The sequence below is a fragment of the Rhipicephalus microplus genome, chromosome 6 (genome assembly GCF_043290135.1).
Source record: "Rhipicephalus microplus isolate Deutch F79 chromosome 6, USDA_Rmic, whole genome shotgun sequence".
Lineage (NCBI taxonomy): Eukaryota > Metazoa > Arthropoda > Arachnida > Ixodida > Ixodidae > Rhipicephalus > Rhipicephalus microplus.
Window position 1 is genome coordinate 27,271,261 of NC_134705.1, and position 18,873 is coordinate 27,290,133.

An 18,873-nucleotide genomic window follows, 5' to 3' on the forward strand; every position below is an offset into this window, starting at 1 on the left:
CTTCTTATCGCATAAAAATTACATATTTCAAAACCTGTGTGGCGGCCTGTGACATCCCTATTTCGTAGACAGCCAAGGATTTTTTCAGTTAAAGCATCAAAGCAGTATGTAAGGATTCTAGTTTGCAAGATGGAGCGCAGTGAGCTCATTCAAAAGAGAATGTGCCTCGTTGCTCACTCCGAATGTGCCTCCTGCAAAAGCAGAAACATCAAGCTTTGTCGGGAAATCGATATTTGGTTGGGGACGTCTCGGTGATCTCATCATAGACAAGCTCCAAAAGTGTTATTGTTTGGCCATTAGAAGAATTGTAGGCAGCCTCGAGGACAAGATAATAGCGGTCTGGGACACATATTTTCACATCATCAACGAATAATAATTTATCCAACAGCATGTTCTCAAAAGATGCTGACACTTTGTGCATACTCAACAAACCCAACTGAACTGTGGACCACATATTCATAAGAAACACCTCTGTCATCTGAAAAATCCACAAACGGTGGTTGTGTCGAGCCAACATTTCGACAAGCAGACTTGTCTTTCTCAAGGCTAGAATAGAACTGATTTGTTTAGCACTAGCGTTCTATGCTTCGTACTCTCTCCTCCATCCTAACAAAGGAGGTGGAAGGGCAACATTTGATACGTGGGTGTGAAAGAAGGGGGAGGGGGCACTGTGACAAATTGTATGAGTGAAGAAAAAACCGGTAATGCCGTGAATTAAAAAAAAAAAGGAAGCGGTGAGGAGGTGAAGATGTACACGTCTCGCTGAGTCCCGTTTGTAGTTGCAAGAAGATAACTTTGGCAGATTTCAAGTTCCCAGACAGAGGGCTTAATACGCAGTGGTTTTCTTTGTGTGTCTACCATACCAAATTAATTCCAGAGCTCCTTTAAAAACGTTTATACCTACTGGCTAAAGTGTATTAAACTTGTGAATAAGGTACGACTCTGTATAATTTCCTCTCTAGCAGACCGAAAGTTTGACTGAGGAATGTAGAGTTTGGGATCATCGAAGTTTTATCCTGCTACATTAAAATGCTGTGCCACCGCTTCGGGTAATTTCTTTGCCGTGACCGTGCAATGACCATATAACATTAACAGGCTGTCCTGTTTCGCCAATAATAAACTGTTTATGTACCGTCTTACAGGAGTGAAAAAAAAAAAGGGATGGGAAAGGAAGTTGGAGGCTAAAGTGGAAGAGAGTAAAGTCCCGTAAAACAAGGAGTGCTGATTCAAATAGTCGGAAGGGGAATGATGCCGTGATGGTTGAGTGAATACTCAGCTCGGCGAAGTGGATAGGATGATACAAATTAAGTTAAACAAAACATTTTTTGGAGCAGAGGAATTCGAACTCGGGTACCCACAGTCTAAAATTGAGCTTCGTAACCAATCGGCTTTCCAGGCATGGTTGCAGAACAAGCATTTATAGGAACCTTAGGTCTCTCTGATTAGGCCGCACTGGTGGCACCAGTTTAATGGGTGCAGCACCTTTCTCCTCGTTGAAGAGCATGCCGCGCGCATGCTCTTCACTTGTTCCTTTATTTTTTTCAAGCTGCAAGTGTAGTGCTGCCCGATTTCTCAGCTGGCCTGCACTCGCTCAAGAGAAGGTGCAGAGAGGGACAGCATGGCATGCGCAAAATTCATGTCCTCCTTCCAGGATTAGGGCCTTTGACTCTGCATGTATAGTTCTAGAGCTTGTGTGCAAAAGCAACTTAAGCACATGCCACTGTGAGTGCTTCTGTGCGTATTTTTTTGCATGTACAGTTGACTCTTATTAGACAGAACCTGAAGGGAGCAGTAAAATGTGTTCTGTTTAACAGAAGTTCTGTCTACTGAGAGATAAACCGGGGCACACAATGCAAGAACGAAACCAATTTTGTCAGAAGCTTTTGTTCTATTCAAGCTTGTTCCTTTGTTTTTTTCAAGCTGCAAGTGTAGTGCTGCCCGATTTCTCAGCTGGCCTGCACTCGCTCAAGAGAAGGTGCAGAGAGGGACAGCATGGCATGCGCAAATTTCATTTCCTCCTCCCAGGTTTAGTGCCTTTGACTCTGCATGTATAGTTCTAGAGCATGTGTGCAAAAGCAACTTAAGCACGTGCCACTGTGAGTGCTTCTGTGGATATTTTTGCATGTACAGTTGACTCTTATTAAACAGAACCTGAAGGGACCAGTAAAATGTGTTCTGTTTAACAGGAGTTCTGTCTACTGAGAGATAAACCGGGGCACACAATGCAAGAACGAAACCAATTTTGTCAGAAGCTTTTGTTCCATTCAAGCAGCAGTTCCACTAAACAGATTTCCCATTTACTGAGAGTCTACTGTATGTCTCGTGAGCAGGAAAAGCCGTCATGGTATGGCATTAAGACTCAATAAACAAAAAGGTTATAAATAATGAAGATGTAGTTCGAGGCTCAAACTGCACTCTCGCTTTGTCTTTTGCAAAGCACAATGCCGATGGGATAGGAACCCTTCAAGAGAAGGAGCTGAGTTCAAAAATGTAGTCGCCAAGAGAGCTTGCGTACAAGTCCTAATGATATAGCATGGAGAAAGTGGCCCTGTCAAAGGTTTTGAACAAAAGGGGAGCTGAAATTACGGAGCTTTTCTCTCTCTCTGCTAGGGCGGCGAATGGTACTGCACAAACTTGATCCTGTCTTTCCTATGCTCCCTCCTCTCTTTTTCTTCCTTCATGGAAGTGAAGGCTGCGGAGCCAAACTGGTCGTCTGCTACCGCTGAAGAACATAGTTCCACAATTGCATCCATGTTTTTCTCGTGAAAATTATAGAGGAAAAACATTACTCTCTATGGGATGCTCTTTATAGAGAATGCAGCATGCACCAAGACGCTATTCATATTTATTTGGTTTTTTTCATATTTGTGTCATTTCATGTTTTTGCCCTGCATGAAACATTGCACATTTTACCTGCAACCCACAGTCGAAATGGCGTCGTCTTTTGATGAGTGCTTGTGGCCCTCCAGCTAATCTAAAGACTCGCCAAAGGAGCTTGTGACGAAATTGACTCTTGAATGGTTGTAAGCAGAGGAAGCTAATGGTATGCAATGTTACTATCTGAGTATACTTGTCATTCGAAACGTGAACCGGAACACTTTGAGGACGAGTACATGCCTAGTAGATTCGCCCCCGTAGTGCAGTGTACCCGTAGTCACTGGCGTAGCCAGGAGGTGGAATACAGGGCCCTTGCCCCATAGAGTTTATCACAAAATTACCCAGAGGGAAATGTGGCGCCACCGTCTATGCAAATTTCTTAGTATATGTGTCTGCGAGGCTTGTGTTGACTGGTGTTGAGCGAGGCTTCGTGTCAGAAGTGGATAAAAGTACGCAAATAAAGCATCTCTAAAACAAAACCTCTATAAGCGAATCTCATTCATGTGTATTCAGGGTGCTTACAAAGCTGGAAAACGTGAAAAACCAGGAAAAGTCAGGGAATTTAGACCTTTCTGGAAAAGTCATGGAAACTCACAGCAGTTTTGTGCGACAGTCACACAAAATAGCATTATCTTTGATCAAAACTTAAAAAGTCTCTCTTTCTGCTCCAACTACAGTGAGCTGCTAAAATGCATGTGAAAAAAAAAAGACATTGCATAACTCTTGCTTTTGAGTGTAAATGCAAAAGGATACACTGACCCATAGAGCACAAAGATTACTGACGTTTCAGTACCCTATATGGGAGGGAGCCTTGTTCACAATAAAAACCTTGAGAAAGGCACAACGTACTTAAGTACGCCTAAATATGTGACTTAAGCAGCGAGAGTACATTGTCAGAAGCGTTCCATCACTCCTGTTCAGCGTATGTAGAGTCATCTGTATGTGGATTCCAGGTGAAGGCATGATGCAAGCTTGTTTTAAATGGTGAGCATTTTATAGTCGCACCTACTCAAACATTCGGCATCGGCGGTGGTGTCTACATTCTTACTGCGCATGCTTGCGTCTCGCGCCAACTGTCGCTCCGCCCACTTTCTCACCTCGCAAGGCCGATGCAGGCAGTGTCTGCTAGTAAAAATAGACTGCTCGCGCTGCACAATCATTCACTCACCAACCCGTATATGTAGGCACTGGATCGGGCGTACAGAATTCAGTTAAGGGCGTCTTTACTTGGCTTTTGCTTGACTTGACGCTTTGCTTGACTCTAGTATATGCAATGGAAGCAACAGTACTTTCAACCAGTAGTGTGAGGCACCACCCAACAGTGTCCCACCACTCCTTGAAAGCAATGCGTCTCCTTCATTCTATAAATACGAATAATAAAGATGAAATAACAATTAAGCATTCCCATACCCCGCTCAATCGCGCAACATTTACCCGATATCCCCACCACTCCATGGTGCATTTACTCGAGTCCCCCTCTTTATTCTCTCAATTGTGATATCTTCCGAGGCAAACTCAGCGATCGTCTTCAGCAGGTTCCTGATCAGTCCGGCGAACAGTTCTTGCTTCACATCTCTCATAAGGAAGCTCACTTTCTTCTCGGTCAAGTTGGGATTGGAGGGATGGAACAGCCGGATCATTTCTTCAATAAAGATGTTCACGCTTTCGTTGGGAAGCTGAATATGTGTCTCCAAGGCAGTAGCGGCACGTTCTTTACAAACGACGCTCGTGAAGGTGTCTGTAACGTCGTCCGAAAGACATCGCAGGTTCGTAGAGTAGGATTCCGGTTCTCGAACTATGTCTTTGCGACGTCTTCTAGATAAAAGTAGACGCAGCGAAGTTTTTCATCAGTGTCCCAGCTGTTCAAGGCGACGACTCTGTCGTAAGTCTGTAGCCAGCTTTCTGGGTCTTCAAACGATGATCCCTGGAAAGTGGGAAGCTCCTAAATGCATACAAGAGCAAGACAGGGAAGACAAGGTTGCCCACGACAGCTGTACAAATTGTATGCGCAAACTGTGTTGTGTCTGCTTTGGCGCTATTCAAAATGCCCTCGGAACTATAGGTGGCCTTCTGTACAATTCACGATGGCACCCGTAGGGGGGTCAACCTATTCGTTAGCCTAGGAACAGATAGGACCTGTGGACGTACGGACCATGCCACTTTAACCGAATGAAGTCATGAGCTGTACAGAAATGTATGAGACCAAGATACTTTTTGAAACCATGGAAGCTCGCTACCTGGATATTTGCCACAGTGTGAAATGTTATATTTCTGCTCTGTTATCGTGCATGAACGATGTTTTGCTTGTGTGCGTCACAGGGAACTTCACTAAGTGGAATCGACTAGTAGGGCACTTGCGAGTAGTGTCATCACTACTTCACGAGAACGAATGTTTAACGAGGTGATGGTTTGGAAATGCCGTCGTCATTCCTTGCGCCATCAGAAACATGATGTTGCTTTTTCAACGAAATACTACCATTTAACATCCTTTCAAGTTGCATATGTGTATGTGTTCTCAGACTCTACAGCCATGTGCCAATAGCACTCGTATGTTGCAGGTTTGATCAACATGATCGAAATATAAATATCGGAAATTGCAAAAATTCATTAAAAAACAACGCCATTCGGAAGGTACCGCAAAAGTACAGAAGTTATTATTTATTTATTTATTTATTTACAAATGCTGCTGTCCCATGCCTGGGACATTGCAGGAGCGGGTACAGAAAAATCAACGAAAGCACAGAAACAAACAATAGTGCGCACAAATTTATGTGACTAACACATATAATTTTTCCCGAACTCTACAGTTAGCAGAGATGCGTACAGTAGATTGTAGCCGTAACTGCACGTTCCAGCGCTCTAACTATTTCGCTTCGCTGGTCGAGCTCCAACCTGTTGGCGGTGTGCAGCGCTCTATAATATCCACCCATGCAATGCGTAAGGAAAACTATTCTTTTATTTTGACTTCACTAAAGGATATGATACATTAAGTACAATAAAAGTGACTTACAAGCATGAAAAATCATTATCATGGGTGAACATGAAGTGCAACTCGCTTCTCGTGAGTTAGCAGTTGAACGCTCATCGTCGCTGTCACTTGGTGCGTTTACAGCCTTCTACATCCAGCGAACAATTCTCGTCGTCAAGTTGGTTCCTTTCAACATCGCTGCTGAAGGCAATCTTAGGAATTCTCTTTGCCGAACGACTTGACAGCACCAACAACAGCTCATCACCATGTTTATCTGGGCCCAAAGAATGTTTCACCATCCCGTCACCAAGCAAGTTGCCTTCAGTGTGCTGCCATTTAAACAAAAAAATAAACAAAAAGAAGCAGGGCTGCTCTGTTCAATTTGAGGGAATCACATGCCCGCAAGACTTTCCGTGTACATTGTTATGGGATTCATGCACTACAAAAAGCACTGAAGAATGCTATGTATATGTAAAGAAAGATGAATTTCGACTAAATAGGTGAAATGATAGCATTTAAGTAACCTATGTAGCTACAGAAAGCCTTACGAAGCTTATATGTTTGCTCTTACGGCTATCATTGAAAGCGGTAGTTGCCATGCAATTTCACGAGAACTTCCCATGTCGCAAGAACAAATCATATTGAACGTGTCACGGAGAGTCTGGTTTATTAACTGATGCAGTCAACGTGCAAAGTGGTTTGTGTTCATTTCTTGCTAATGCATTAACACTGCGGCTACACAGCCGAACAAGGAAGTGTCTTCTTTCTGACCATTTTTGAGAGGACGCTATCAAATTCCACTTCGCGACGCGACACTTTGTGAACATTGCGAATTCTCTTTTGCTGTCACGACTCGGCCTACGGTGTAAAAATAGTTCTACTTGCTCTATTCTGTAATCTCAATATAGAGACATGATGATGATGATGATGACAGTAATAATAACAGTAATAATAATAATAATAATTTCAAGATTATATAACAGGGTGATGCATCGACGAATTAGACATGAAGACAAGTGTTGGATCTTGTGTTCGTATCTTTATCTCCCTTAGTGTTTTGTGCATTTGCATTTCATTGTCGTATAATCATGAACTCTTACTGACTGGCCCAAATATTAGTAGTACTAGTTGAACGAGTTGTTCCCCATTACGAGGCCAGGGCACTCTTTTTTCTGTGCAATCTTGTTCTAACTGAGCCAGTAGAACCTCAAATGTCCATCTAGCAATACTAAGTATTGAAAATAAATCCTAAGCCTTTGTGACAGGCTCCGCTAATCTCACAGATTGGAATGGCTCTTCCACTCACTGTTCTTGTTTTACCCGCATATGTTTTTATGCTCATTTGAGAGCATGTGTGGACTCGAAGGATGCGAGGAAAAACGTCACTCACACCAAAGCTATTCTGGGTGACGTGTTTTAGCTGCCTTACCCTCTTTTTTTGTTTGCGCTCTCCCAACAAGTCTGTCGTAGACGCCTGCAGACCCACACTGTTCTTTTGTCTCAGCTGCTATTCGGACTCCCATACGTGTTCCCTACGCCAGCACTTGTAGTGATACGTATCCCGAGAGAGTTCGGTCACTAGTGTGGGTCCTGTCTCAGTGAGCCACAGGGCACGCACTAACCATCGCCGTGGCGAGAACACGATACTGCTCTAGGTGGCAACAGTTTGTTGTTTGCGGCAACACCAAAAATGCAGTACACAGCTCGTTGCAAAGGCGTGGCAGGAAAGCAAATGGGCTTATCCACGCTACACGCGAGAAGTACTACACAGGGTACCCCGAGCATGTCTCCAAGGTAAAAGTGATTCATGGAGCCACCGGGACAAAGGCCCGGTTGTTCGAGCGAGGGCAAAGCGCTCGCGTTGGCTTCGGAGAGATACGGGTCGGCGCAGCCTGGCCACGCACTAGGACACCGCGACACTCTTCGGCCTAGCGTTCGGAAAGGGGACGACATAAGGTAAGCGTTTGCCGCGAGCGCAAGGCACTGTTGGCGAAGTCCGAGCAAGGGTCAAACAAAGGGAGCCGACGGACGGAAAAGAAAAGCGTGCTTACCCACATGTCATCCCCGGAGAGGTCTCCGTCACTCACGACGCTTGCGCGCGAGACGTCCGGAGAGACTCTGTGCACGGCGCCGCAGTCGACATCCGCTACCGAGTGAGAGGGGTTAAACGTCCCTCTTCGCTCTCCCATTGCCACAGACCATGGAGGATGAGAGTCATGTCGGGACATGAGAATGGAGAAAGAGGCGGAAAAGCCCGCGCAAAGGCGGCGGGCTAGCTTCGATTACCACACACTTACCCACATCCTTTCCAGCTGTCCCGCCGAATCTGCCCCAAGCCTGCCATCTTGAGCTGAGAGGTCATGTCTGTGGAGCCTGCACAGTGACTCGGGCTTCCGGTGTCATTACAAAAGTAGAATGGTTGGGTAGACTTGGTGTGGCATACTCAGCATTGGCCCAGTGCTTTAACATTAGCCAATAAAATCTTTCTCTCTCTTTTCATGTCAAAACAACTGGGCGTTTGTGTTTATGCTCAATGCACCCAGAGCATGAATGTTTTCAACAATGCAAAAACATTTGCGTCTGCTTTATGTTGACTGAGTTCTATGTTTTTTCTCCTTTTAAACACTCCCAGAGGTGCCGAAAAAGAGTTTTCCAGAGGTGCCGAAGAAGAATGAGAGCCAGTGATGGACAGCTTTCAAGTGCTGGAGCGATTTATTATAAAGGTTGCTTAATTGCTTATTGTGAACTTCACCGGCAGTGCTATACATTCTAGTACTCAGTTTTGTTGGAGTTTTTAGTGTTGCTTGTCTTGTATCTATAAAATACTGCTGCACTGTGTCTTAACTTTCGTCAGTGCAGATGTGTGTTTTACTCTAACAAATTATGGTGTAGATTGAGATTTCTCATCAGTTAGCCTCAATCTTGCTAGCTTGGTCTCAAGTAACAGCACTGGCGAGTTGTTGAACGTATTGGTTGCCATTCGGGTAAAATAAAGTTCATACTGTGTAGCTTATCATCATATATAATTGTTGCTGGTTCTCATTTTGTGACTTATATGGCATGTCAACATAGTGCCAACATAAGTTATAGAAGAAACTGTAATGTTTTCATTGCGTGCATAATCGTATCAGAAGATTTTACGAGTATCTCGATTCTTCTTGGTCTTGTGGTGCGGTTTCCGCAAGGCAGCATTTACAGTGTAACGGGGCGATAAGAAAACCCAAGGAAAGAATATGGCAATAAATAAGCTGCAGACGTGGCCTGTGCCCATGGAACTCATGAATGGTATTTAATTGTCCATTGTCTTTCATCAGACATTAGCAGGATTAATATCTTGCCAGTATACATGCAGTGCATATACAAAAATGTGGGTTAGGTGGATGTAGTTCGTTTTTTCCATTGTTATTTCATTGTTAGTCATCATTCTTATGTTCATAGTAATTGAGATGCTAACTTGCCAAGTTTTATATTTAGTTTTTGAGGTTAGGTCCGCCGAGATAGGCGATCTTGTGCGTTTATGAATTCGGACCTGAATTTCTATATGTGTAGCCTCACTTGTGTTTAGCTTAGGTGTATAACGGTCAGATTGCACCCGAGAAACAGGCCGCTTAGCCTTGTCTACTCCAGTGGTAGTGAGCGCACCGCGGAGGTAGATGTCTTGTCTTTCTTGGTATATTTTCTTGCAAGCGACAATTCATTATTTTTAGTTTTTGACTTAAGATCCGCGCAGATAGACGATCTTGTACGTTTATGAGCTTGAAGTTCAATTTTCATATCTGTAGCCTCACTTGTGTTTGGCTGAGGTGTACAATGGTCTGACTTCACCTGCGAAACAGGCTGCTTAGCCTGTTTCTACACCAATGGTGGTGAGCACACTGTGGAGGTGCATGCCTCGTCTTCCTTGGTATATTCCCTTGCAAGCACCCATCACTTTTTTTCGTTTTTGACTTTAGGTCTACAGAGATAGGCGGTGTGCGAGACAGGATAGTTAGTCTTATCTACACATTCAGATAGTTAGTCCATCACTATGCTATGTAGCGCTAGACTGAAAGCCGGAGAAGTTCACTTATGCAGAACACGATGTATTAAAACAATTTTTAAACAGAAAGGACTTTCCGACTTAAGACTGTAGTATTAGCATACAACAAATCATAACAGATTTTGTAACCAAGGAATTGATCACATGCTCAAAGCACCGTTCCTCATGCCCAAAGAGAAGCAAGCAGGTCTCATTTACCTCCTTCCAAAGATTCACAAGGTTTTTATAGAGGAAGTAATTACCGCAGAAACTTCAGACAGGTCTATAGTGTCCAACAACAATACACCTGAGTCACTACCAAAATTTTTATATCTCTATCTATTCAACGCACCATCCACTCTACCATCTTTTGTTGAGGATACACCTCATATACTCATAGTAATAGATAATCTTAATTAAGTACAAACACTTCCTGATCAAGCCATTCTGGTAACATTGGATGTATGCTCTTTGTAGCCTAATATACCTATAATTGAGGGAATAGAAGCGGTGTCAAAGTTACTAATAGCAAACAAACATACACATAATGCTGAAGATGACCTCTCATTACTCGAATCAGTCCTTGCGCCTAATTGTTTTCAAGTTAATTCGTGTTACTACCTACAACAATTTGGCACTAGTGTGGGAACCTCTTTAGCGCCAACATATGCCAACATTTTTATGGGACACTTAGAATCAGGATTCATCTCCAGTAAAACCTTCTACCTATCTTTGCTACATAGACATGTTATTTATTATATAAGAACATCGCGTAAGTGCGGTAAACTCATTCATTGATCTCTGTAGCAAGTTTCACTCTTGTATTAAGTTTGCCATGAACCATTCTCCCAATTAAATTAACTTCCTAGTCACGACAGTATCTATTGAAACAGGAAACTTAAAGACGACGCTTTACAGAAAACCGGCAGACAACAAAAAATACCTAGATTACACTAGTAACCACCTTTGACACTGCAAACAAAGAATTTTCATCGGCCAAGCGAGGTATGTAAGAAGGATTTGTAGCGACAACAGTCAATACGTCCTCCACTTAAGTAACCTAAAGCAAACATTAGTTGAAAGTATTTGCCCACGAGGCAACATAAACAAAGTCTAGAACGACACATGTAAACTAGATTGGAGAACAACACTAGCTAAAAAAATCCCATAGCACAACCCAACCAACTCCTAGCATTCATAGCCAAATACTCAAATGTGCTTCCAAATATAAATAAAATTCTTCGTAAGTATTATACAATACTGGCAAGGAATGGGCATCTTGGAAAAGCGTTTCACGAAGTGCCAAAGGTTGTGTATTGCCGCAATAGGAATTCTAAAGACATGTTAGTGCATGCAAAAGTAAACTCTTATTTTACTGTCCAAATAAAGCCTTGCTCCCGTCCAAGATGCAAGACTTTTACACCTTCGAGATTTATTTATTTATTTATTTATTTATTTGTACCCTCAAGGCCTACAGGCATTTCAGAGGGGAGTGGGTTACAAGGTTATACAAAAAACTAAAAAGCAGCAACAAAAGTAGTAAGCAGATAAGTACAAACATACATGGGCCCTAATCATACAATGTTAGCTAGTGCTGCACGAAACTGATGGTTGTATTCGATTGCGGCGGTCAGTCCGGGAAGGCGGTTCCAATCTTGTGACGTCCGAGGAATAAATGACTGAAAGAAGGCATTGGTGTTGCATGGTATTGTTCCTACTTTGTGTCGGTGATCCATACGAGAAGAAATATATGAAGGAGGAATAATTAACTCACTGAATAGGGGCGAATTATGGTAGTAAATTTTGTGAAAGAGACAGAGGCGAGAGTGTTTGCGGCGCGAAGTAAGAGTGGGTAATTGAAGCAAGTTTTTCATGGACGTGACACTTGCCGCACGGGTGAAATTATTGAGAATGAAACGTGCTGCGTTGTTCTGCACGAGCTCAAGTGATGTCACCAGATAGTCGTGGCTCGGGTCCCAAATGGATGATGCATATTCGAGTTTAGAACGAACCAATGATTTATACAAAAGTGTTTTAAAGAGGTAGGTGCAGAAAAGAAGTTGCGGCGAAGGTAGCCAAGCAGGCGATTAGCATTATTAATAACGGTATTAATATGAAGCGACCAGGTAAGATCAGTTGTTATGTGAATTCCCAGGTATCGGTACGACGTCACAGGTTCAAGAAGTGTGTTGTTAAGGTAATATGAACCCGTCGAAAGGGCTGTTCTTGAAATGCGTAAGGCTTTGCATTTAGTTGTATTAAGTTACATTAACCATTGCTCACACCAGTTAGAAATTGCATTAATGTCCAATTGCAGTGCCGTAACGTCGTTATCGTTGTTAATTTCTTGAAAAATAACACAGTCATCTGCAAACAAGTGAATATTAGAGAGTAACTTATATCAAAAACAAAAGTGGTCCCAAGACAGAGCCCTGGGGAACGCCGGAATGAACAGAACTGGATGAAGAGTCATAGTTATTGGCTGTGACGAACTGAAAACGATTAGAAAGGAAATACTCAATCCATGCAAACAACTTAGGATCTAGATTTAACTTGCTTAGTTTGTAAAGGAGTAGTTTGTGAGGCACTTTGTCAAAAGCCTTCGAGAAGTCGAGGAAGATACAATCAGCGGATGAACGGCGATCTAAAATTAAGTGTAGCTTGTGGGTTAATGAAAGCAATTGGGTCTCGCACGAGAACTTCTTTCGAAAACCATGTTGCGTGGGTGAGAAGAAAGAGTTAAATTCAAGAAATTTGACCAGACGGGAAAAAATTACATGTTCGAGAATTTTGCATGGAATGCTTGTTAGTGATATGGGTCGGAAATTGTTAGGCGTGTTTTTGTTACCGGACTTACGGAGTGGCACCACCTTCCCGACTTCCCAATCCGCCGGCAGGATGCTCGTGTCGAGGGTCTGCTGGAATATTTTGCACAAAATAACACAGTTAACGCAGATGACAACACAGTTAAAAACACCGGAAGTGATCATGTCCATCATAGCAAAACTACTTTTACTTGCACTAGTGAGGACGTTACCTACATGATCCAATGTCCATATTGTCATAAAAAGTACATTGGCAAAACACGGCAGCTTCTTAATGTTAGATTAAACGGTCATCGCACGGACATGGCAAAGAAATTACCAAAAGCATTGGCACAGCATATTGTAGAAGGGCACAACTTCGACGATATCAAACTATACATAACTAAGTGAAATTTTCGGTCCACAAGAGGCTGATCATATGCAGATTCGTACCTTATTCACAAGTTCAATACACCCCTTCAGCTACGCGGCCAATGAGATCTTGGCAGGAAATGAAAGAAAACAAGATAGCACATCAAGCAGGGCAATCTTAGCGGAAAGCCCCAACATTTAAAGGAGGGCGAGCACTGCGTATGTTACAACTCGGCCAAAGCAATCCATAACGGAAGGCGTCCACGAGGATGACGCTTCATGAACAACTGGAGGTGGTAGCAGGAAGCCAACATGTGGGCAGGTTTGTCCAAGCAGAGCACTGACACGTGTGCACAGTCACATTGTCCATTGTCGCGAAGACATCAAGGTGCATGAATGCGCATCCGTTGAGGTAGACAGTACTGAAAGAAACGGAGATGGCATTGTGCTTTGTCTGGAACACGCCCGCGAAATTGGCCTGAAAGGGCCAGGAGGAGGCGAAGTTCTGAACGGGCACCACTCGCCAAGTGCCAATTCACTGCTTGGCCCGGTAGTTTGCAGCAGACGCCTGGAGCAGGGTTGATCTCGCCAGCCAGCAGGACAGAACTGAAATGACTCAGTGAACGAGCGGCAGAAACGCAGTAACTACCATATTTACTCGTGTAATCCTCGCAGTGGCATAATTCTCGCACCCCCCACAGTGCCCAACAAAAATACGTTGTTTTTTTTCCCCGAGTAATTATCGCACCCACAAAAACTGTCGCAGTAATGTCGTGTGCTCGTTCCAGCTACTGATGATGATAGCACGCGCCATCTCTTAACCATCAAGCGTACTACTGCACGATGATTCAATTAAATTTAAGCCTAGCCGAAGTGGCCAGTGCGCATTGCGGCGTGTTTTGTATGTTGTGTCGGTAATCTTGTCATGTTTTGAGGCAATACTGAAGCTACACGGCTGCTTTCAAGTTGGAAGTGATAGATCATGCACTAAACTACGGCAACAGGGCCGCCGTTTGTCCACGAGTTTTGTGTTCGCTACTGGTGACGGCAGCTGCAAGCCACCAAGACGCTTGGGCCTACCGTGCGCCTAAAACTGGGATTGATGGTAAACTTTATTTATACAGAAGGAAACTGCGGACGATTCTGTTAAATGGCCATCTGCCCAATACTGACGTCCTACGCTTACCTTTTGAGGGCTCCTGTTGAGCGACGAACACTACCGCTACGCCCGCAACTTCTACAAGCTTTGCGTATGGTATTCTAGTTCTCGACTATTTGCTTCCACTTTTTGTGTCTCAAATAAATCTTGTCTTGTGTTAAACCTCTGCTTTTATTGTTGAGGTAAGTTTTAATTAGTACTTCTTAAAGCTTGCTGTTAGTTGCTGGTGTGAGAATCTCGATTTGCGGCCACTTCGTTCTCTTTTTTGCTATGTACGTATTCAAAAAAAGTTTTCCCCGCGTAATTCTCGCACCCCACAACTTTGCATCGGTTTTCCGGCAAAAGAAGTGCGAGGATTATGCGAATAAATACGGTACGTCGAAAGCAACATGGTGCCCAAACTTAGGAAAGCCTGACAGTTGAATTCACTGGGAGCAGATAACGTAAAAACCGAACACGAAATGAACAAAAAAAATATTTGCGCCAAGGTGCATGTACACAAACGAAAAAAACAATAACCATCTGTTAGCAGGTACGGCTAAGGCAATCAGCACTGGCATGATCTTTGCCTTTCTTGTGCCGCACTGAGAAATCAAATTGCTGAAGTGCTAGGCTCCGACGCATCAAGCGGCTGTTTTTCTTTGACATTTGATTTAACCGCGCTAAAGGGGAGTGATTAGTTTCAACAAATTAAGAGCCTCTTAAATAACACGAAAGCTTTTCAAGAGCCCACACCAAGCAAGCGCATTTTTTCTCTGTTGTATTGTAGGCCTGCTCACACGAAGTTAGCTTGCGACTCACGTAGACAACAGGATGCTCCTCGTCCTTTCTATTTACCTGACTTAGAACAACACCCAGTACATGGTCGCTGGCGTCACATTGAACTAAGAAGAGGAGCGAGTAGTCTGGTGCCGCGAGGACGGGTTCGCTGATGAGAAGCTTTTTAATCTCGGCAAAGACATTTTTATGCGGCTTATTCCAATGCAGAATGTTTGCCTCTATCTTGCGCAAAGCATCTGTGAGAGAACTAGCAATATTTGCGAAGTTTGAAATGTAGCTTCTGTAGTAGTCAGCTAAACTTAAAAAGGAATGTAAGTTAGTTTTTGGTTTTGGCAAAGGAAAGTTAGTGATTGCCTCAACTTTTAGTTCGGAAGAGCGTCGCTTCCCTTGGCCATTATGCCCCAAGTAGTGGACTTCAGAGCTCACAATGCGACATTTGCCGACTTTGAGAGTCAAGCCTGCCTCGTGTATTCGAAGAAATACATGGTGAGATGTTCCAAATGCTGTTGCCAAGTGCTCGAAAAAACAGCTATATCGTCAAGGTATGGAACAGCGAATGACTCGGCTTCTTTCTGCACTTCATGCATTAGCTTTGAAAAGACGAAGGGTTCATTTTTAAGGCCAAAAGTGAGCACAAGAGGGCGATATGTGCCTGTTGGGGGTCATAAACGTGCCAAGCTTACTGGCGTTTTTTTGCGAGTGGCACTTGCCAGAAGCCGCGGACACTTTCAATATCAAGGCCTCAACGTTTGGAATGGAAAACATCTTCATTTTTGTTATCGCATTCAATTTTTATAGGCGATGCATGGTCGTGTTTCCTTGCCAGGACTTTCTACGATAAACATGGGTGACCTGTACTCGCTTTCCCCTGGCACGATTAGACCCGGTGTCAAAATGTTTTGAACGCATTCATTCACGAGGTTCTCGTGACGGGGCGAAAATCTGTGCATCCTTGTTCGGGAAGGTTGGTTGGATGACAACTCAATGTCGTGCTGTACAAGATTCGTCTTCCCGGGATAAAGACTAAACAATCGCTAAAGTTGCGTACAAGCAGTTTCAACTCTTTACTTTGCTTGTTAGAGCAGCTTGTTTAGTGACACATTCAAGTATCTCTTCTCTTGATGGCAAAGAGCAGGGGGTTCGTACTTGGGGAACCGGAACGTTTATCTTTTCTGGTTCGATCAGCGTGACGCTCAACGTCTTCATGTGCTCAATAAGCGGCTTCATCAGATTGTTATGATATATTGTCGCATTGTTACCAAGTAATTGGTGTCTGAGAGCTTTTGTTTGTGACCAGCCCATCTCATGCTACTTCTAGTTTGTTTGCCTTCGAAGACCTTAGAATGAGCACTTTGTCGCCTTTGTCGTAGTACACTTTTGAGCGTTTCTGTGCTTACGCCATGTTTATCTGCGCCAGTTCTTGCGATTCACATCGACAACCGACTTGTCTACAAACTTACCTTCCCACTTTTCTTTCAACAAGGTGAGCGGGGTGCAAAACGCGCGACCATAAACAAGTTCCCCGGGTGTAACACCAGTTGCTTCGTGAGTGACGGAGCGCAGAGCAAAGAGCATCGCGGGGACAGCTTCGTCCCAGTCAGCATCCTTCTTGAAACAGAGTGAAAGAAGAATTGGCTTCATTACTGTTACAATGGTTCAAACGCAGTGCCCCCACGCGGAGCTGATAGTTGTGTTGAGCTGTGCAAGCATGGCACAGTGGCGGGGTGGCCGTTCTGGGAAATAATAAAAACACAGTTCGTTCTGGGCTAAGGGCTCAACATGTTCTCGTGTTCTCCGCGGGCCTGTTGACCTACTATTCACGGTAGTCACTATCGCCTGGCCATCAGTTAATCTACACATGTAACAACTGGCGATGAGGATAGGATTCGAACCCGCACGGGCAAAGCCGTCACAAGTGTGTTACAATGCTGGTTCAAATGCAGCGCCCCCACGCGGCGCTGATAGTTGTGTTGAGCTGCGCAAGCCTGACACAGCGGCGGGGTGGCCGTTTTGGGAAATAATAAAAACACTGTTCTTTCTGGGCTAAGTTCTCAACATGTTCTCGTGCTCTTCGCGGGCCTGATGGCCTACTGTTCACGGTAGTCACTACCGCCTGGCCATCAGTTAATTTACACATGTAACAACTGGTGACGAGAATGAAAGGAAGTTTCATGTAAGTCTTCGTTCCCGCAGCTCTCTGCCATCTGTTCACCATGCCAAGTTTCGGCAACCTCGAGCCATTCGAGGGGGAGGAGATGACTGGCCCTGTTACGTGGACCGGCTCAAAGCGTTTTTTTTGGCGAATGATGTCGCCCCAGACAAGCGTACTGCCGTGTTCATCAGCTGCTGCGGGCAGAAAACGTATCCTTTGCTCTGCATTTTGGTCAAGACTGCCAAGCCCGGTGACAAGAATCTGGACGAGATTCTTCAAGTACTTGGAAGCCATTATTGTCTGAAGCCCTCTGCCGTCGTGCAGCGTTTTCGTTTCAACTCGCGCGTTCGCGCGGAAAGGAATCAGTCAGCAATTTTATCGTAACACTATAAAGCCTGTCAGAGCACTGCAGCTTTGGGGCTGAACTCGAAAACATGCTCCGGGACCGCGTCGTGTGTGGCATAAACAACGTGGATGTGCAAACAAGACTTCTGAAAAAACTAGACCTCACCTTCGTTGACGCTGTGCAGACCGCCCTGGCAAGGGAAGCAGCAAAAAGGGACGCAGGTGAGATAGCGCAAGTGAACACAAGCAGTGCTTTCTCGACTCACCGTCTCGTCAAGTTCTGGGGGCGTCACCTGCTACCGCTGTGGGGACGGACATCTTGCATCATAATGCAAGCATGGGAAGACAATCTGCAATTACTGTCACAAACGAGGTCATTTGGCGAAGATGTGCGATTCGTGACGAAGGGACAGCCAAGCCCAAAGCAACAGCCCTACCAAGGCACGTTCGTTCTCGGCTTGCAGTTCATCGTCGTCGAGTAACCGTCATTGTGTTAATACGGTACGCAAGCAGGACGCCACTACCACTTCATCTTACGAAGTTTTTGACATGTGGCCGGTCGACTGCGCCACGCCGCCTCCGCCTTTCACCGTCACTGTTGACGTTTGCGGCAAGCGGCTCCGCATGGAAGTGGACACGGGGGCAAGTGTCTCTGTCATGGCCAAGTCGCGTTTTCTTAAGCTTTTGCCTTCGGTTCCTGTGCATCCGTCACAAGTGCTTCTGCGAAGCTATTCTGGGGAACTAAAAAACGTTCAGGGCAAAGCTGATGTCAGTGTGAAGTTTCATGACAGGGAGGCCGACCTACCTATTTTTCTGACCGGAGACGGATCGCCCACTCTTCTTGGACGCAACTGGATGCGTGAGCTGGGCATTGCAGTCCCCGATGTTGAAGTGAACATCCACGCACTTTCCGACGTGAAACACCTAGTCCAATACTACGCCAAAGTGTTTGAAGAAGGCCTGGGTACATTCAAGGGTGCTAAAGCTTCTCAACATGTTCCTTCAGATGCTCCGCCTCGGTTCTTCAAGCCACGTCCACTGCCGTACGCCTTGACAGATGGAGTAACTCAAGAAATCCATAGACTAAGAAGAGATTCCATTCTTTTTCCAGTCAAGACAGCAAAGTGGGCTGCACCTATTGTTCCTGTGACCAAAAGGGATGGACACATCAGAATATTTGAAGACTTTGGTGTCACCATAAACCCAGTGGCAACAATGGAGCAGTACCCCATTCCAAGGATCGAGAACCTGTGGACTGTGCTTGCTGGAGGTGAGAAATTCACAAAATTGGATTTGCGAAATGCGTACCAGCAAGTTGTCCTTGACGAGTCCTCTAGTGAGTGTGTCACGGTTTCGACGCATATGGGGCTATTTCAGTACACCCGGTTGCCTTTTGGT

The 18,873-nt window shown here is 44.5% G+C and overlaps 1 protein-coding gene across 19 annotated transcripts in view; it reads left to right on the plus strand.

Annotated features, from left to right (window-relative positions):
• Sirt2 (Sirtuin 2) overlaps positions 1–18,873 on the plus strand; it is a 438,023-nt gene that overhangs the window by 383,614 nt on the left and 35,536 nt on the right. For 3 of the 19 annotated variants that reach the window (XR_012884102.1, XM_075865857.1, XM_075865864.1), the window contains one exon: positions 8,478–9,120. The exons of 14 other annotated variants lie outside the window; for them this stretch is intronic. Coding sequence is in view for 3 of the 5 variants with exons in the window: in XM_075865857.1 (XP_075721972.1) it covers positions 8,478–8,530 (53 nt within the window). In the remaining 2 variants the exon portion in view is untranslated. Of the gene's footprint in view, positions 1–5,989; positions 6,213–8,477; positions 9,121–18,873 lie in introns of those variants that run through there. 2 more of the 19 variants (XR_012884103.1, XM_075865856.1) reach the window with 2 other exon arrangements.